General features: G+C 35.6%; 1 protein-coding gene across 1 annotated transcript; it reads right to left on the bottom strand.

Annotated features, from left to right (window-relative positions):
- Window positions 1-2333: 2333 nt before the first annotated feature.
- LOC106052546 (uncharacterized) lies at window positions 2334-21348 on the bottom strand. The gene is made up of 4 exons (XM_056039557.1): window positions 21089-21348; window positions 17841-18541; window positions 9596-9782; window positions 2334-5063 (listed from the first exon to the last, which is right to left on the bottom strand). Exons 2-4 carry the CDS (start codon window positions 18449-18451, stop codon window positions 4287-4289), a joined length of 1575 nt encoding a protein of 524 aa, XP_055895532.1. The 5' UTR covers window positions 18452-18541; window positions 21089-21348; the 3' UTR covers window positions 2334-4286.
- Window positions 21349-21431: the final 83 nt, after the last annotated feature.

Here is a 21431-nt window from a genome sequence, read left to right as displayed (position 1 = left end):
GTATTGAAGAACAGCCAATAAAAGTAACCTTTGTTTACTTGAAGCTTTTAAAAAAGATTGAGTCTCCATCAGTTATAGAGAAATTTAGAATTATTTTTAGTATATTAGAATTTTTTATATTTATGATTATTTTTAATATATTAGAATTTTTTATATTTATGATTATTTTTAATAAATTAGAATTTTTATATTTATAATTATTATTTATATATTAGAGTTTTTATATGTATATATTATAGGCACACATGATTCCTGTAGGTGTCCGCGGGCCACATAAAACACTTCTACGGACCGCATGTGTCCCGCGTTCCGTAATTTGCACACCCCTATCATAAACTATTAACCGAGCAGTGCTTGAATGTTCGTATATGTAAATTTGATTTTGAAAACGGCTCTGGCGATTTTCTTTGATCTTTCAACGTATACACCAGCGGTTCTCAACCGTTTATGCTCGGCGACCCCTTTTCTCAATCCCCCACTCCCCCGCGACCCCCCTTCCCGCTCACACACATACAGCAATAGAGGAGTAGACAAAAAAAATCCATATTTTCGATCGTCTTAGGCGACCCCTGGCAAATCGTCAATCGACAGGTTGAGAATCCCTGGTATACACAAAGAAGTGAGACAAATGCTCAGCTGATTGGCCACATCGCGAGAACTCGACTGTCGACGAGGGTTGTGGCCGCCCGCGTGAATAAATAAAAAAAAATGCCGACCCCTCCCCCCTCCTTTTTTTTTAGAAAAAAAAATTCATTAAGACTGAGTTGGACACTATAAATAGACATTTCCGAAAAAAAGTTAAGTAAAAAAAAATAACTCCGAAATTAACTGGGAAACAAAGCACTCAGCCAAGCGAGGCGCTGTCATCTGGTACTTATTCAATAAAAAAACAAGGTTAAAAAAGACAGTTTGTGTGGAAACACAAACTCAAAATAGGCCCCCCCCCCCCCGAAGTGGTCCACCCAGGCAGGCTTCAATATGTTCAGAAAGAACATCCGAATGAAAATATATCAAAGACAAATGAGAGATAAGAATGGAGAAAGAAGGTTAACAGATCTTGTGTAGTGCCCCAACGGTCCCGCAGATCAAAGGATAGGTGAAAGTGAATGTAAAGTTAGATGTGAACCTGGCCTAACTAGTTCCCCTTTCAGACCTTGTTGTCAATAGGGCAGATGATGTAAAGTTCATCTGTTTTTGTGGCCTACGGTTAACGAGGGTGTCATGTAGCCAGCACAACGACCAACCGCCGTTACTCTTCCCCAACTAATGTCAGGTACCCATTAGAGCTGAACTAAGAGGCGCCCAAAGATTCCAAAGTTGAAAATCCCAGTCTTCACCAGGATTCGAACCCGGGACCCCCGGTTCGGAAGCCAAGCGCTTTACCGCTCAGCCACCGCGACTCCCCTGGCCTAACTGATTTCTTATAATTGATCTAATTGTTTTGAAAAGGCTCAATCTCTTATTCGAATCCTCAAAAAAAAAAAAAAATTAATTCCGCAATAAAAAAAAGTTCACAAAAATGAAGTTTACAAGATTACTATTCTTTTTAAATTAGGTCTAACTTGTAATGCATACTAATTAGCTTTTTCTCATTAAAAAAAAACTGCTTGCATAACTTATTTTAAAAATTAGATTTTTCGCTTTCAGAAAAAAAAAAGTAGCCGTTGCATGTGAACTTTGAATGGTCTAAAATATTGTGATGTCCAATTTTCAATATCTTTTCCCCCTTTCGGGGGCCGCTAAAAATATTCAATCTGTGGAGCGCCCTCTGGGAAATCGCGTCATGTAGCAACGTGGGGCTGTATTTGCATTGAAGTTATAAATTCATATTTTATTCTCAATGTACAATATAAAATTCGTGGCCCTGAGGACTGACTATCAATAAGTCTCTCAATTCCCTTCGACAGCAAAATATGACAATTTAACCTGTTATTGCACAAACAAACAAAATAACAACTTCGTTATTTTCAAGAATGAAATCGTAGCAATTTTTTTTTTAGCAATTTTGACCCAATAGGTTTTTTAAAGCCAACATTTAAATGTCTAAAGGCCAAAAATTATATTATATGCCTCTGCACGAATAAACTCTTTATTTTTGGTCAAAAACATTTGTTTCAACTTTTTTTTCTACACAGAATTAGATCTTAAATGTAAAACACATCAGATCGAGCAAGTTTTTTTAAAAATAATAATGCAAATATAGACTAAATCTATAATAATGTCAAGCAGGCAATATTGAGATATCACTTGCCGATTACTGATTAAAAATTTAGGACAAACTTTCCCAGCAAAACTATGCATTGTAACTACAGAAATAAAAACAAACACATTAATTTGTTTTGATAATTAGTTATGTCCTATATTCGTTTTTACATTAAATTAACTATGAGCTGTAGACCAGCTTAAATCAAATTTTACCACCAGATTTGTTTAAAATCTCTGAAGGCAAAGCACTTTTACAATTTACAATCCAAGTACGATCCATTCCTATGAGACAGAATGCGTAAATGTCCCACCAAAATAAAAACCAACTTATTGTAATATAAGTGCTCACTAAAACGAAACATAACTTTTACGGGGATAATAAAGAAAAATAAATTTCTCCATTACTATCCACAGTACAACTAACATCTAAAATCTGGATCATAATTTTATTGTACATTGTCCTGCAGAATCTCAAAGACCTATTGGCCACAAGAAAAAATTGCCGGCGAAAAAAAGATGAAGATAGATTTTCTATCGACACACAAGAAAGAGATACTGATAAAAAATTCCTTCCTTAGACAGTATTGTTCATCAAATAATAACCCCAGTATTGTTCACCAAATAATAACCCCAGTATTGTTCATCAATAAATAACCCCAGTATTGTTCATCAAATAATAACCCCAGTATTGTTCATCAAATAATAACCCTAGTATTGTTCATCAAATAATAACCCCAGTATTGTTCATCAAATAATAACCCCAGTATTGTTCATCAAATAATAACCCTATAAGAACAACATCATGGTAAATATGAATTTAAGCCCGCCTTTCCTCAGAAATCAATTTCAATGGTTCTCCCAGCGACATAGACAAAAACAAATTTTGTCTGGGAGCTCCAAGTAATTGTCTGAGTTTCTCCAGAAGTCTTCGAGCTTTTAAAACAAGAATCTATTGAGCTTTGGAGTTTTATATTTTTAAAAAATGTCAGTCCCCGAATATTGCCATCGTGATTCTAATATGGCTACATGCAAGTGAAGTTTTTCCAGACTTACTTTGATGAAGAAATACTTACAATCAACAATGATGAATTTATAACAATTTTGTCTTAGGAACTAGACCTAGTGGAAAAAATGATTTGGATAAAATTATGGGATAGTTTGCTGGCGAGAAAGTACGTAAGATTCACCTGTTTTATATTTTTTGTAAAATTAATTCTTTGAGAAATAGTGATGCTTAAATAACGAATACACTTTATTTTGAAATTAGAACATTTTCGTTTATTTAAGACTTTGTTTTTTTTTGGAGGGAATCATGAGGAACTGCCGCACAGGGCATCAAATACCCTAGCTACGCAACTTCAATATAAACTTAATAATTACTTAGTAGAACAAAAAAGCAATTTGTGTTTTTTAATGCAGTTTTAGATACACCTAAATCTCTTTTAATTGAATTCTTCCATATTTTAAAAAACTCGTTTTGGGACTGAGTTGTAAAGTGGTAATCTCCTGATCCGAGGAGTCATGGCTTGGAATATCATTAAAGACTTTGGCAATGAATTTGCGGATTTTTACGACACCCATAAGTCAAACCAACTGTAATGGGTGCTTGACATTAGCTGTTAACATAGAAACAGATGACCTGTACATCATTGACCTTACTAATTGCAAGGTCTGAAAAGGGTAACAGTAATATACGATTATAGAACACAAAATGTTCCTTTTTTTTTTCAAAATACTTGCTAAATAAAAGTTGATCTAAACTGTTTATTTGCATGATAACAATATGTAAAAAATAATTTAAAAAATATACAAGTATCAGATAAATGTGTGACCAATTCTTCTGAAATGTATTCCTGAAACAATACAACAACAGATAGAACACATCTAATAAAATGTCTCTTTTAATTAAATGCAAACAATTAATACAAACATCAGATAAGGTAAACAATATTAATCAACATTTTATCATGTAAACATGAACATTATAAAAAACGATATTTTGCTAGTTGTATAAATAGTAAATCTAGTCCACACAAAAATTGTTTTAATAACAAATGAAACTAACAAACAAAAAAAAAAGATTATTTTAAACTTAAATGGCGAACGTTCACTTTTGGGGTGTAATGTGTTGGTGTTTGACGATTTTCTTCCGAATAGTTTGAAGCCCTAGATTGAATCTCACTTCTGAATGAGTTATCTTCTTCCTGTATGTCAAGGTCAACAGACGATACTCTCTCTAGTGTTGGAAGTTTTTCAAATCCTCCACCTAGGTCTGGGGTATTTACCCTAGCTTTCTGTGTACTGAAAGAGAGAACTGTAGGACTTCTGGCAGTGGGGTAGACATAGGTTCTGGAAGTTAATTTGCCTCCATTCACAACAAGTTTTGGGTCTGCAGTGTTAGACAAAGTTGTAGCAGAGTTATTGGACTTTGATGATCCCAAATAAAACTGTTTACTTTGTAACGGCGCGCTATGGGCACCAACTCTGTTTGTTGAAGGCTTGCTGGAGTGATAGTTACTCCCCTTGCGAATCTTCTGTTTAACATTGGACACAGATCTGCTGCTAGAAGCTCTGGAATTACGAGGCTGTGGAAGGGCGCTGGCAGGTCGAACTGCCAGACTCCCCGTGGACCGTACGCCCTCTATGAACTTAAACTCATCACGGCTGCGGCTGTTAATGGAGCTAAACACGGCTTGCTTGTCAAGGATGTACACTTGATTGGAAGAGTGAATCAGACGATAGGGCTTGCTGGACGGCTGGGGGCTCCTCTCTTCCTTGGCAGACTGTGGTGGTGTATAGTTCAACTTGGTGATGGAGATTGGCTCAAAGTAGACATTACCTCTGTAACCTCGCCAAACCTATAGTGCAAAGAAAGCATTGTTTTTTAGATGATTGGTAACTTATCTATTAAAAGGGATATATTCCGATACACACAAGACCTATAGTGCAAGCAAAGAAAGCATTTCATTAGATCATTAGTAACTATCTATTCAAGGGCAATGTACTCCGACACACATAAAACCTATAGTGCAAAGAAAGCGATCCTTTGATGCAGAGGCGTTGTAAGCAAAACGTGCCCAGGGGCAAGAAACTTTATTGGCGCCCCCAAACCCATTTTTTTCTTTTCTTATATAATACAGACATTACTTTAAAAAAAAAAAAGAAGAAGATTAATACGTCATACGCGTCATACATCTAATCATGCATGTTAACTAATGACCTAAATTCTGCCAAGTCACTGGTTTTCCTAGCTGGCTCAAGCAACCTATTCCATGCTTTAATAGCACTAGAAAAGAAGGAGCATTTGTACAAAATAGACGTTACCTTTATAACCTCGCCAAGCCTATAGTGCAGAGAAAGCATTTCATTAGGGCATTAGTAACAATCCATTCAAGGAAAGGTAATCCAACAAAATACAAAAGCTATAGTGCAAAGAAAGCAATCATTGGATGCAGAGGCGTAGTGAGCAAAACGTCCACTAGGGCAAGAAACTTTATTGCCCCCCCCCCCCAAATCCATTTTCCATGAACATCTTATCTTATATAATACAGACGTTACTTTAAATAAGAAGTCTACGTCCTACGCGTCAACTCAAGAAAACATTAAGACACTAGAACAGACACAAAATAGAGCAGTGCGATTCATAACAAACGAATATTCACATTTGACTAGAGTAACACCTTTAGTAAAATCACTAAATTTAGAAAGCCTTCAGGATAGAAGATTTAAAAGTAAAGTAGCAATTATGCATAAAACACTGAACCATAATCTTCAAATACAAAAACAAAATTTAATAAAATACTCAGAAAGACACAAAGATAATGGCACATTCCTCGTCCCATATGCTAGGACAAATTTGTACAAATACTTCTTCTTCCCTAGTGCTATTTGAGCATGGAATGGGTTGCCTGAGCTAGCCAGTAAAACCAGTGACTTGGCAGAATTTAAGTCATTGGTTAATATGACTAAATGCATGACGCGTTAGACGTAATCATCTTCTTTTTTGAAGTAACGTCTATATTATATAAGATAAGATAAGATATTATCTTATCTTATATAATACAGACGTTACTTAAAAAAAGAAGATGATTGAAGTTTACCATGAATAAGAAAAGTAGAATTTAGTTTTTTTGTTACTCTTAATAACAGACATTTTTTTCTGGGTGGAAAGACATGCTCCAATTTGACTCCCATTTCTGTAATTCATCTAATTCTCTTTGTAAAATATCTGTGTCTTGTGTTGTTTTTATTGTTCTATATATTATGCAATCGTCTGCAAATGATCTGACTTGTTCCTGAACTAATGCAATTTGGTAAATAATTTATGTAAATAGCAAATAAGAGTGGAACTAAGACGGTTCCTTGAAGTACACCTTATGCTTTATTTGGTTTAATGTTTGCTAATATCAAATAGAAATATAGGATTAAAGATAAAAAGTAGAACTATTTAAAAATAATATAATACAAAGAACCTTAGAATGTATTACCTAACTAAAATATCTACAATAATTTTATTTGGCTTCTCCCTGCGTGTGGCGCCCCCAACCCGTGTGTGGCATATTGCCCCCTTGCCCCTCCCCCACTACCGCATTTGATTGAATGATTAGTACCCATTTTTTAAGAGGAGGTAATCCAACACACACACACACAAGTCCTATTATTTAAACGAAAAAAAAAAGGCTGATTAAGTATTTTGTAGACTATTTATTAAGAAAGCGCAAATGAATAACAAAAAGCCATGCCAGAAGAAAAACGGCAAATCTGAAATGGCTATTCATATAGGCATATATTAAACATAAATAAACAGCAGCACCAGGGACCAAGTTTTTAAATGTTAGAAAGTAGTGAATTAAAGGCGACGAAAATAAGGCACTGCGCCTACCAAGGCTCGAACCAGTTGCACTGGAAACGACACAATCGCCTAGCGATAACGCACTAAGCGAACTTAACCTCTAGACCATCAGAATGTCCAAAAAAAAAACATTCTTCTGGTCCAGAGTCATTTCGCTCGTATGCAAATTACCACCCCAGTGGTCAATGGTCACATGACCTAGCTAGCCCCTCCTCCCCCACCTCGCCACATCCGTTCACCAACAACTTCAATAGAGCCGACACAGACAGACGTTAGGCATGCATTAGACAAACAATGGCTCTATGTAATTGTGTCTCTCTCATAATGACAAGTGGACAACATAAACACTTAACATATAGAAGCTCTCATAGGCACCACCAAAATTAGCACATCCAAACTGTAGTTTAATAGTTACATCGAATAGTACTCATAATAGGTTGAACAGTTGATACTATAGGGATCTAGTTACTGGATTAGAGACGTATGGTCCGTATAGATTACAATAACGTACTACCAACATTATAAACATGGAATTAATTTAAAACTATTTATTTTAATTCTAAGGCTTAGTTATTGTTAATGTTTGACATGTTTCGGATGTTCCTTCAGAGTTGAAGATAATTACTTCCTAGTCCAAACTTCCCGCAGGACGACGGGGGATGGGAGCGGGCAGGATTTGAACCCGGGACCATCGATAAATCTGAACGACAGTCCAGCGTGAAAACCGCATGACCAGGCAGCCATCCTAATCTAGTGGAGTTTTTTTTGTGTTTTTTTTTCGCATGTCAACTAAGACTGCTAGATCACTTGATTGTGCGTGTCAGACGTGTAGCAGAGCCAAGTTCAAGAACACACAGTTAACGAGGTCAGGGCAAGTAATCAGCTAAAGGTAGACTTGCGTGCTAAAATGCTTGGCATTAAAACTGAGACAAAAAATTATGTCTCTTGTCCATTATCTTAGTTTAATTTTCAGTTTAAAAATTAATAGGGTCATCAGTAGACATATGCTGTAGCTTTCATTGTCCTAAACTATTCAATATTTCCAGACTCTCAAGTAGACTAAAGATAAGATAATTGTATTGGTCCTATGTTGTTGATGGTCTTTGACCTATAGCACCAAACTGCTGGTAGACAACTACACCGCTGTAGCATATTATATTTTAACTTATAAAACTTGAATAACTTCTTGGTGAAAAAAAACAAACTAAATAAAACTTTTATTACACTATATACAAATTTAAATTGAGATAAAAGAAATTGATATTGAAAAAAAAAAACAACACGTTCTTAAACTCTGATATCTCAATATGAACATTGGATTGTAATAGAGCTTCTTGGATCTCGCATCATTCTACAAAACTAACAATTAATACTCCCTTTCTTCATTATCTAACAATTAATGCTCCCTTTATTCAATAATCACCTAAGAACACACACACTCCGTAACATCCAAGCAAATAAAAGCTCGTAAAGTTTGAATTGTCCACACAAGAATAACTACTATTTAACAATAACAATCTAGATGAACACACCCACACACATAGGTCTACAAACACAAAAGTACAAATTCACAATGTTTTCCATCAAGAATCATTATATTTCTACTGTTAAAAAAAAAAAAAGAAATACAACTGTAGCAATAAGTTTGTGAATATAATATAATTACACCGCTTACACACACAATGACACTCCTACACAGAAACAGTTTACAAATTAAGGGGGGGGGGGAATCGTACTTAGCAACAGAGCGCTGCCGAGAAATATGGCTGACGCCTATCTTAGTAACTTTTTGTTTTCATGATCAATGTCTTTAAAATATTTGATTAATTAACGTGCCGATAGTTTGTCACTGTATAATCATTTGACATGATACCTTTTTGTGTTGTAGAGATAGGTCGACAAAACAGGAAAACGAAACGCATACACTTGACTCCAGTGTGTGTTGATATATTCTTATACAGTCACTGCAGCGTCATACCGAGACGGGTTACACTCTAACACGGACAGTTTTCACTCCTACTGAAAGACAGCGTACACTCTTACTAAAAGACAGCTTACACTCTTACTGAAAGACAGCTTACACTCCTACTAAAAGACAGCTTACACAGTGACGATAGCTTACACTGCTACTAAAAAAAAACAGCTTACATTGCTACTAAAAAAAAAACAGCTTACACGTCTACTAAAAACAGCTTACACTGCTAATGAAAAGACAACTTACACTCCCACTAAAAGACAGCTTACATTCCTACTGAAAGACAGCTTAAACTCCTTCTAAAAGAGAGCTTACACTGCTACTAAAAGACAGCTTACATTCCTACTAAAAGACAGCTTACACTCCTTCTAAAAGACAACTTACATTCCTACTAAAAGACAGCTTACATTCCTACTAAAAGACAGTTTACACTCCTACTGAAAGACACCTTACTTTCTCACACAGACATCACAGAGAGAATGATCTTATACTGCTGCACAGAGACACTTTACACTCCCACACAAAAGAGAAAGCAGACTCTCCTACAAACAAAATAATCTTACCGGTAATGGCGGCATTGGTGATGGTTTGTTCTGATTGACGTAAAAATAATGAGGTGTCTGAACTCCAAAACGAAGCTCGTGGCTGGTAAAGATGTCTTCCTCCCAGTTATACGCCCCTGATGACTGGGAGGACCTCACGGTACTCATACTTTGAGTTAATCTGTCCGACGCTTGGCTAGACAATCCACTGCAGAGAAAAATAACAAATCCGTTGTTGAACTCATTCTATCAAGTCTATCGCGATATTATGAGGAAAATGTGTATTCACAATATCATTATAAGCCTTTTAATGGATTAACTCAGTGGGAAGATCAAGTTCTCTCCCCTACTAATTTACATTATGAATCGTCTGCTCTCAGCACCGGAAGTAACAAAAGCAGACGACAAAATGGAGAAAGTCAGCCCCGTGTGACCGGCGCCTACTAATCCGATATTTGTATGTCTCGGTCCACGCTGGATCTGCACCTGATTGATCTTTGGTGATCTTGGCATAAATCTGGAGTGACGCGGTGTACAAACACTGCCAGATCGATAAGTATTACTAAAATGGTGCAGGTGGATAGCAAGCTGAACAATAGTGTCTTGTCAGAGGTCACGAAGAAGGTAAGACGGCCTATAGAACTAAGTTTTAACATGGCGTAGACGTGAGCTATGGGGCTATAACTAACTTTAAGTTCCCCTCTCAGATCAAGTAATATATAGATCTGGAATCTAGAGCAGATGGCGTAATGGTCATCTGTTTCTGTGGCCCACGGTTAAGGAAGGTGTCATGTGGCCAGCACAACGACCAACTGCCCCAACTACTTAGTATTACAACATTTTGCAACTTTTTTTCATTAAACCTGGCAAGACATGAATCAATTTTAAAAAGTTAATTAACTGTTGTTGATTAATTATTTTGTTGAATATAGAAATAATAGGGATAAATGTTCCTTAATGAGTGATGGATGTATATATGGATTTAATCCCGTTTTTTTTTCCTCCCACTTTTATTTTCGGGACAAGTTGAAATTTTGCATAGTCGACAACTATACACGAATCAATCAAAAATTAACCAATTAGTTTATCATTTAGTACTATTGAACTACTATTGAATTAATTTTAATTTATATAGCAGAACGGGAGCCGAACCCTGTAGTTTTCAGAAAAAAAATGGCAGTAATTAGAGGTTCTCTCTCTTAAATAAGCTTTGTTTTTTAAAAAGTTGTAGTTTTTCTATTGCGTATTTGTTTGTTTCACTCTACAGCAGCTACATTTGCCCAGTGTCACATGATAGTCTCTAGTTTTCACATGATTATACTGGATATATATATATATGCCTGGCCAAATATGTTTGTAAAATGTTTTACATGTTTCGGATGTTCCTTCAGAGTTGAAGATAATTACTTCCTAGTCCAAACCTCCCGCAGGACGACGGGGGATGGGAGCGGGCAGGATTTGAACCTTCGACCGTCGATAAATCCGAACGACAGTCCATCGTGCAAACCGCACGACCAGGCAGCCATCCTTCTAATTGTCCAAACTTTAAAGGACTCAATGGGTGTAAAATCTGGTGTCGTGCATCTGAATCAGAAGTGAACAAAATATAATGTGCATGAGAAACAAAGAGGTTGTCAACCCCCCTGCTCTGTGAAATTACAAATATTTTGATTTCTGGTTACTAGACTACCCATGCTTATAAAATTCTAATTGTTCCATTTACCGAAAAGATAAGTTAGAAAAAAAATGTTTGGCGCAGCTCAACCTTAAGTGTTGAAAATTCCGTGTCTGTTGTGCATAAACAAACGGTTTTTACTGGTTGATAGAAACACCTAAAACACATTAATTTGGCCTTTAAATTAGCTTACTTTGTATGTTAGACGCATAAGACAAAGGCGTAGTAGTGATCAAAGTGTGAAGGGGGGTCTTAGTGAAGACATAAAGAAAAGAGAAGAAGGACCCAAGCATAAAAAAACACTCAAGCATAGAATAGCCGCATGAACTGAGAATGGGAAGTGGGCAAAGTTCTATATCTGCACAAGCTGAGAAGATAAGGTATTCTCACCCGGCCTGCCAGAGAAACTCCCATGTGTCTCACTGTTTCAGCTAGAATAGACATTAAAAAGTGTAGGGGCACGTACATGGCACGCGAGAATGACGTCATACAAAGCTTGACATATGGGTGTGTGCACGGTGTGTCTAAGGGCCTCGTTTTAAAATTAGTGTTTTATTTTGTTAGCAATTGTTAAAGTTAGTATAATACAGATAAATAATAAAACATCTTTATTACGCAAGCAAATTAATCTTACAATTGTGCATTCCACATAACAAAAACATTATCTTATCTTATAAAATACAGACGTTGCTTCGAAAAAAATAAGATGATTACGTCCTACGCGTGTCCCTAGGTCATCCAGTCAAGCATGTTAACCAATGACTTAAACTCTGCCAAGTCATTGTTTTTTATGGCTGACTCAGGAAAATTAACGTTTATACCACAGTTTCACTTAAACATTACATGTGAAGTTGATATCAGAAAGTTGGATGTGAAGTTGACATTGGAAAGTTGGATGTCTAGTTGACTTCAGAAAGTTGAATGTGAAGTTGACATCAGAAAGTTGGATGTGATGTTGATATCAGAAAGTTGCATGTGAAGTTGATATCAGAAAGTTGCATGTGAAGTTGTTATCAGAAAGTTGGATGTGAAGTTGATATCAGAAAGTTGGATGTGAAGTTGATATCAGAAAGTTAGATGTGAAGTTGATATCAGAAAGTTGGATGTGAAGTTGATATCAGAAAGTTGGACTTAATAAATGTGATTGACAGGGGAACAAATGAGTACTTGTTGTTGTTGTTTTTTTTTTTTATCTTTTCTGCGATTTTTAAATGTTTAAATCGTGTCATAAAAGGTTGGGATTTTTTTTTAAATTTTGATAGATTCCTTCAACTTCTTTTATTATTTAATTGAAATGGAACACAGCTGTAGAACCATTTAATGTTTGGAACACAGCTGTAGAACCATTTAATGCTTGGAGCACAGCTGTAGAACCATTTAATGTTTGGAACACAGCTGTAGAACCATTTAATGTTTGGAACACAGCTGTAGAACCATTTAATGTTTGAAACACAGCTGTAGAACCATTTAATGCTTGGAGCACAGCTGTAGAACCATTTAATGTTTGGAGCACAGCTGTAGAACCATTTAATGCTTGGAGCACAGCTGTAGAACCATTTAATGTTTGGAGCACAGCTGTAGAACCATTTAATGTTTGGAGCACAGCTGTAGAACCATTTAATAATTTGGAGCACAACTGTAGAACCATTTAATAATTTGGAGCACAGTTCTAGAACATTCAGTAATAATAGACCCTGGATGACCAAAGAAATCAAGGAAGCGATACTATACAAGAAAAGAATGTTCAAGAACAGTTCTTTTAAATTCACCTCAGCCCAACAAAATAGCTCTGTATAGAAATTATATGAAGGAAAATCTTAAAAGCTTTTTTTTTTTCAGAAAAGATAACTCTACAGCTCGTTAGGCTGGAAAGAAACAAATAACTGGTTGCGTAGCAACGCGCGAACCAATTCGTGATGCTGACCAGAATAAATGTGTTTATGAATTCAATTATTTGTACTGTCATTTTGACTGCCACATGGAGGCGCAGCGGTAAAGCGCTTGGATTCCGAACCGGGGACCGGGGTTCGAAACCTGGTGAAGACTGGGATTTTTAATTTCGTGATCTTCGGGCGCCTCTGCTCTAACGGGTACCTGACATTAGTTAGGGAAAAGTAAAGGCGGTCGGTCGTTGTGCTGGCCGCCTGACACCCTCGTTAACCATAGGCCACAGAAACAGATGACCTTTACATCATCTGCCCTATAGACCACATGGTCTGAAAGGGGGAACTTTACTTTTTTACTTTACTTGACTGCCACAGCTTTGAGAAGGATCACTATGGCACGCAAAATTCTTAAAGACAATTTGCACCCATCAGATCTGGACGAAGTGGTCATCTCCTCTCCGTTAAGACTCGAGCAGAAAGATGTAAAAACTCACCAATACGATTATCTTATATCGTAGACAGAGTGAGTTGATATAAACTTTGTAAAAATGCTTTGTGGCACAACTCACTGTTTTAAAGACCTACAGACAACATAAACACAATATGGGCATGGGATTAATCTACCATGTAGTCAAGACATTTTCAAACTGCATGAAAACATGAGGGTCAATTAAATAGTTATAATGTGAAATAAATATGATGAACGAATTCAATCTTAACAAAAAGAAAATAGAACCAATTAAAAAAAGTCCTCATTGGTAGGCATTCTATTTTTATGTCAGTGTAACTCTTATTCTTTGATGTTCATTTTTGTTTAGCTGCAAGCGTTCAGCGACAACTTGAATTATAGACCTGAATGCGTTCCACTTCAGATTTTTGTAACCGCTAATAGACTTCCAGACAATATGTGCCATTGGAATGAACAGCCACGAATTAAGTTCCTAGATTTGACCAGGTGAATGAATGCCAGACTTCACTTTGGCAGATCATTAAATTGTGACTCCTTTCAGTGTGGATTAAAGACCTGTTCTCATGCCACAAGCACATTTTAAGGCTACAGACAAGTTAATAGAATTTGATTGATAGGCAGATCAAAAACTTTATGGGATTTTTTTTCCTTATTCAATGTAACATAAATCTTTTTATTCACATACAAAAATTGTTGGTAAGTAGGCTAAAGGAAGGTAATATGTAGAAGGTAACGGAGGTAATATGTAGAAGGTAAGGAAGTTAATACGTAGAAGGTAAGGGAGGTAATGTGTAGATGGTAACTTCTGTAGGTGTCAAGTTCGTGCTGCAACTTAAGAAAGAATTTTACATTTGTGGCAAGTGGGTGAAAAGCAATTGGGTCTATAAGTTTCACCAAATATTTCTTCAATCTGAAGGTTTTTCAAGAGTGGCTTCAAATTTCGTAGATTCCAGCTGCAAAGTGTTTCATAATTTAGTGCTGAATTCAAAAGGTACTTTATTTTGTGACAACTCATACTATATCTGACGTGACAATACATACTATGTCAGACGTGACCACAAATATAAGTTCGATGTGACAGTGCATACTATGTCTAATGTGATAATACACAAAAGATTTGATGTGACAAAGTATACCAGTACTAGACTATTCTGTATAATTCTGGCCCTATGCTGAAGATGCTGTCATTCAAACAGATGGTGGTGACTGATAGTACCAGTCATACAGATGGTGGTGACTGACAGTACCAGTCATACAGATGATGGTGACTGACAGTACCAGTCATACAGATGGTGGTGTCTGATAGTACCAGTCATACAGATGGTGGTGACTGACAGTACCAGTCATACAGATGGTGGTGTCTGAAAGTACCAGTCATACAGATGGTGGTGACTGATAGTACCATTCATACAGATGGTGGTGACTAATAGTATCATTCAAACAGATGGTGGTCACTGATATTACCATTCAAACAGATGGTGGTGACTGATAGTACCATTCAAACAGATGGTGGTGACTGATAGTACCATTCAAACAGATGGTGGTGACTGATAGTACCATACAAACAGATGATGGTGACTGACAGTACCAGTCATACAGATGGTGGTGACTGATAGTACCAGCCATACAGATGGTGGTGACTGACAGTACCAGTCATACAGATGGTGGTGACTGATAGTACCATTCATACAGATGGTGGTGACTGATAGTATCATTCAAACAGATGGTGGTCACTGATATTACCATTCAAACAGATGGTGGTGACTGATAGTACCATTCAAACAGATGGTGGTGACTGATAGTACCATTCAAACAGATGGTGGTGACTGATAGTACCATACAAACAGATGGTGGTGACTGATAGTACCATTCAAACAGATGGTGGTGACTGATAGTACCATTCAAACAGATGGTGGTGACTGATAGTACCATTCAAACAGATGGTGGTGACTGATAGTACCATTCATAGCAATTAAACATTAAACACTGAACCATAATCTTCAAATACAAAACAAAACCTAACAAGATTACAAAGACAGTTTCAGTGGAAACACAAACTCAAAATCGACCCCCGAAATGGTACACCCTGGATGGTAAAATGAAGGTTTAAATATTTTCAGAAAGAATATCAGAATGAAATTCTATCAAAGCTTGGGAAGCGTGGTCGAGAGGCCAAGTGCGCTTGAACTTGGCTTGGCTACCTAGAAGGGGGCTCGAGGTTCGACAGAGTTGTGTTGACTGAGCTGCCTAAAGGCAGCATGAAAAACCAACTCCTAGATACCCCCTCCCCCCAACTGGTCCACAAATGAGATTGGACCAAAAGCTCTGAGCATGCTATAATATTGTAAACTATAAGCATGAAAGTAGCGCTATATAAAAGCTATAATAAAAAGACAAATGACAGACGAATGGAGAAAGAAGGTTGACCAATCTTATGTGGTGCACCAACGATCCAGCAGACCAGAGATAGGTGAAAGTGAAGGAGAAACTGGATGTGAACCTCGCCTAAATGGTGACATATAATGATTATCTAATTGATCTAATTATTTTGTAAAGTATCAATCTCTTATTCAAAGCCTCAAGAAAAAAAAAATTCCGAAAAAAATAAATTCCTTTAGTTAAGTGTTCTATGTTCCACTTATATGTATATTAATTTTTTTTTCTTTAAAAAAAAGTAAACATTTTTTTTTAATGTAATAATTAGTATGACAGAACTTACTTAACTTAGCAATACATTTGTAAAAAAAAAATTTTTTTTTGACAAAAAATCTAAAAATGTTTGCATAAATTTGTTAAAAATATAGTAAATCCTCCTCCCGTGTTTGTTACTATTAATAGTGAACATTTGTAAAAATGGTGTATTTTTATGAAAAAAACTGCTTGCATAGTCGTTTTTCAAAAATTAAATCAAATTAAATTTTTCACTTTCTGAAAAGAAAAAGTAGCCGTTGCATCAGAACTTTGAAAGGGCTCAAAAAGACAGACAAAGTGAGCTAAAAAAAGCTTTTAAAAAAGTTCTAAATTCTGTTAAAAGGTTGACTCATTAAATTTCAATTATATCCAATCTACAGTAACACTGATGAAACTAAAGCTGAGCAAAAGTGAAAGATTTGGTAGCAAGTTGAAAAACAACTCAACTTGAAACTCAAATTTTCAAATGTGTCAAATACATTTTTAGCCTGATCTGACAAATGGTGGTAAGATGTTATTGGTCAAACAATGTCACTGCCACTAACCAAATAACAAAGTCCAAAAACTTCTTGATTAATAAAGCTTGACTGCCTCCAAAGAAGCTAACATATGAACTGTCTTTATTTCATGTCAAACTCTGGTCTTTGTTTTTATCATGATGTTATTGTCACTATATAAAACCTAATACACAAAACAAAATGAAACTTAACTTTTTTTTACACACCAAACTCCATATTGTAAACTAGCATATCCTAATAATGTTAATAATAATGTATAGCCTAAAGGTACTTAGAATTGTTCTAGTGTGCACACAAATTTCAATAATTGTAAATTTTTTAGTTAATTTAATGATCTATTAGTTCTAATTGTTCCTCTTTCCTTTCAATTAACAAAGGAATCCCTAAAACACAAAGTTGTAATATCTCATGTCGCATACATTTCTTAAGATGAAAATCAAAGTTTCCAGCAATCAAGTTTTCTATAATGTTTATGGGCTAGCTGATCAAACTATTACAAGCTAGAAATATAATATAGAAAATAGAAATATTTGCACAGGGAAAAAAAATTAAACAAGTTGAGGACAATAAATATTTTTGGGCCTAAAGTTAGCCTTCTTGAGCTATTTTAAAAACTAATTTGAAGTATACAATTAAAAAATTACTAAATGTTTGTTTTTTTATCTGAGCCCTATGACAAGCAAGGTTTACACATTTCTGTGGCAGAATGCTAATTGAGTTTCCACTGAGGGTGTTTCCTTACACAAGTAAATACAGCTTGCTTAAGGACAACCAGACATAGACATATAATACCCAGGGGTGGACCAAAATTTTGCAGGATGTGGAGGGATCCACAAAAGTTAGGGCACCTTACCCAAAAATAAAGTCAGCTATCTAGAGAGCTGAAAGGGGCAGCCCCAATCCCCAGGTAGTTATGCTCAAGGCATCAAGTTTTCATTTCTTTTTTCAGCCACTGTCAAATAAAATGTAACTTGATAGTAACAGCTTGAACATGAAATACTATTCAATATATAAATAAAACACTTACCTTCTAAAGTCTTGTTTGATAAAAATATTTTGGCTTGCTGGTGTGTTTGGTTTTGCTCTCAATCCTCCTGGCAGATCCTGGACTGTACTGCTAGTCAATGGCCGTAAGTTGTGTGCATAATAATTCGTATATTCCTCGTCACTTTTAATTGTCTCATTTAGCATGGATTGAGCCTCATCAGAAACTAGTTCTGTAATGGTTTCATTGACAGTCCTAGGTTCAACACTGACTTGCTGAATTTGGTCATTTGTTTCATCCTCATCACTTGACGACTCAGCTTCTTTGAATGTTTGTAAATCATCAGAAGGTTTTTGTATTTGTATGACCTCCTGGTCTTGTGGATCAGATAATTCTGAAACAATACTTTCATCCCCATGACTTTCATTTACCTGATCATCATCTGAATCAATGAGTGATCTTGAAACTTCTACATCCCTTTTTGTGTGCTTTATCTGACTATTTACAGCATTGATGGGAAAATCCGCATTTGATGAAGCTCTACGTTCTTCAATTTCATTATTCTTGCCTTCATATTGAGCATGATTTTCATCTGTATCACTTAGTTCACTTGGTATCTTCATTGTCTTATAATTGTTAGTGTTTCTTTCCATCACTGGAGAGCTTATGTAGATGTTTGTTTTATACAATTGATGTTTAATCACAACATTGAAGAAAACTTTGAAAGACTTTATGAGCAAATCCTGCAAGAAGAAAAAGTTGAATTATTTCATATTACGTGTACACATTTGACAAGCTCAATTCAAATTGTTTGTTCTTTAATAATATAAGGTTTAAAGGTCTATCTTGTTTTCAATCTAAACTTAGAAGAACTAGCTGGTAGCCTTACAATATTGTTTTCAAATGTATTTTGAGATTAATGTAATGTAGAATTTCTACCTAAGCTATGGATATTATACAGTCATTGTCTAAAGCTGCATCTCTGGTGTTTGTGAAGGTGCATATCTAATTATAATTTCTTATTATAGGTAAAATAGCTTCCCCTTTCAGATATAGGGGCAGATGATGTGAAACTCATTTGTTTATGAGGATGTCATTTGGCCAGCACAATGAATAATCACATTTACCTTTCCAATGTATATTAGGTCCACAATGGAGTTGGGTCCTAAAAATTTCAGTCTTAACAGGGATTTAAACTCTAGACCTCTTGGTTTAAAAGCTAAGCTCTTTACCACTAAAGCCACCATGTCACAAAGAATTTATTATTAAGCCATGGCTATAATGTGTAGGCACAGTGGCTGAGCGGTGCAGCATTTTGCTTGTGAACCGGGGTCCCAATTCAAATACTGATGAAGACTGGGATTTTAAATTTTAGGATCTTTGGGCACCTACCTAACTCTAACGAGTAACTGACATTAGTTGTGGAAAGTAAAGGTGGTTTGTCATTGAGCTAGCCACATGACACCCTCATTAACTGTGGGCCACAGAAACAGATGACCCTTACATCATCTTCCCTATAGATTGCAAGGTCTGAAAGGGGAACTTTACTTTATCTTACTATGGATATAATTCAATTAATTTCACAAGCTGTCTGTATATTATAAGTATATTATATGCTTCTCTAGTGGTTGTGCAGAGTAGAGTTAGAACTACTTACTCAACTTACAATTACTGGTTAATTGAAAACTTATGAATGGGTTAACTAGAACTAGCTGCAGTGCTTAGTTCTATTTACTTCTAAACGTCAAAGATCACACTGGATAAATGCAAATCCAGAATTATATTAATGATAGATTGAAGGAAAAAATTAATGGTAGAATATTTACATTCTGAAACAAGGCTTCTCAATCAAATTGCACAAATTGCTTATTAAAGGCAGATTTAAAAAATACTATCTATATCTAGGAATATACAAAATACATTGAAGTGACAGTAGTAAAGATTAGATACAGAAATCAGCAAGGCTCTAAAATAACTGTACTTCACTTCCTGTATAATAGAACACAGTAAACCAAGTGTCCCTCTTATTTAATTATATAGGTTACAGACGTTTATTCAAAAAAAATAGATAATTACAGCATACGAATTTCATTTGTCAATCAGTGTTAATCAGTGACTTAAACTCTGCTAAGTCATTGGTTTTCCTGGCTGATTCATGCAACCAATTTCATGCTCATTTTAAACTATACTATTTTTAACAACACTCGTCATATAGCTATTAAAAGAGAGGTCATTAGTATTATCAAATCAAAGATGGACTGGCTTAATGGCCATTCTGGCAAATGCCTGATGGGCAGACACTACAACTGGGCCAGTGGACAACACTGAATAGGCCCTTTGAATGATATTAAGGCCTGTATAAGTTTTTAATATTTTTTTGTAAAAGGGGTCCTTTTACCTTTTAGTAAATATTTTTTTTATAAAATTTACAGTGTAATACCAGCCTTCTAGAACATTTTTTTATAATGATGGAATAACTTACATATGATATAAATAGCCTAAATTCAAAATATTAGGCTTATATTTTATAAGTTAATATAGGGACTGTAGTGCATCGTACCACTGCCTGGTCGTGCGGTTTGCAACACTGAACTGTCGTTTGGATATATCGATGGTCCCGGTTTCAAACCCTGACCACTTCCATATATATTCCCTGTCGTCCTGTGGGAGGTTTGGACTAGGAAGTTAACTATCTTCAACTCTGAAGGAACATCCGAAACAAGTACAACATTTACATTATTAGTGTAGGCCTATTATTTGTATTGTATTGTACAGTTACATATAGACAGTAGGCCTACACTACATTTTAATCAAACATTTAGTCTAGAGAACAAAAAAGCAAATACTTTACTGATTTACTAACTCTTTACTGTCTATGTCTATAGAGTAGTATAGAGACTCTCTAGACTAGACTCTATATGACAGTGAGTATATCTACATAATGATATATCATAATCTAGCTAGAATGACTTATGACTAGATCTAGATCTAATGAATTCTAATGTTTTATTTCAATGACTGGATGGCTGCCTGGTCGTGAGGTTTGCGCGCTGGACTGTCGTTCGGATTTATCGATGGTCGAGGGTTCAAATCCTGCCCGCTCCCATCCCCCGTCGTCCTGCGGGAGGTTTGGACTAGGAAGTAAACTATAGTTACTATATCTTCAACTCTGAAGGAACATCCGAAACAATTCAAACATGTAAAACATTTTACAAACAAACATGTAAAAATAAAAAAAACATAAAGAATTTACACACAAAAAGTACAACTAACAAGTTATATTAATATACCGGTAATTTTCATTTGGTGAACAAAAGAACGTCATTTGTCTCTTTCTTCTTTCCCCATGGCTAAAAAAGGAAAGAAAATACAACGTGAGCCGCCATTATTGATGCTTTTGCCGTTGTCAACAATAATATAACGGTGTATTAGCAAAAAGTTGCCTGAGAAATGTTGAGAATGCTGTACATATGTCTATGGCTGTACAACTAGATCTATAAACTTAGAGTCTTGAATATATTTCTCCTCACGGAATCTTAAGAATAAAAATAATGATTTGTTTCATCTTCAGTAATAATAATAATAATGTAGGCATTTATTGTCAGCATAAACTAGATCAATATAAAGAACAAT

The sequence above is a fragment of the Biomphalaria glabrata genome, chromosome 8 (genome assembly GCF_947242115.1).
Source record: "Biomphalaria glabrata chromosome 8, xgBioGlab47.1, whole genome shotgun sequence".
NCBI classification, from domain to species: Eukaryota; Metazoa; Mollusca; class Gastropoda; family Planorbidae; genus Biomphalaria; species Biomphalaria glabrata.
The sequence above is the reverse complement of the archived record's forward strand: the minus strand, read 5'-3'. Positions and strand labels throughout refer to the sequence as shown.

What these genes read in the sequence shown, in the direction of transcription:
- LOC106052546 (XM_056039557.1), bottom strand. Translation starts at nt 18,451, where the DNA reads ATGGAAAGAAACACTAACAATTATAAGACAATGAAGATACCAAGTGAA. An exon ending in ATCAAACAAGACTTTAGAAG is followed by an intron (nt 9,783 to 17,840) that starts GTAAGTGTTTTA and finishes TTTTCTCTGCAG; the next exon opens with TGGATTGTCTAGCCAAGCGT. An exon ending in CACCAATGCCGCCATTACCG is followed by an intron (nt 5,064 to 9,595) that starts GTAAGATTATTT and finishes TTTGCACTATAG; the next exon opens with GTTTGGCGAGGTTACAGAGG.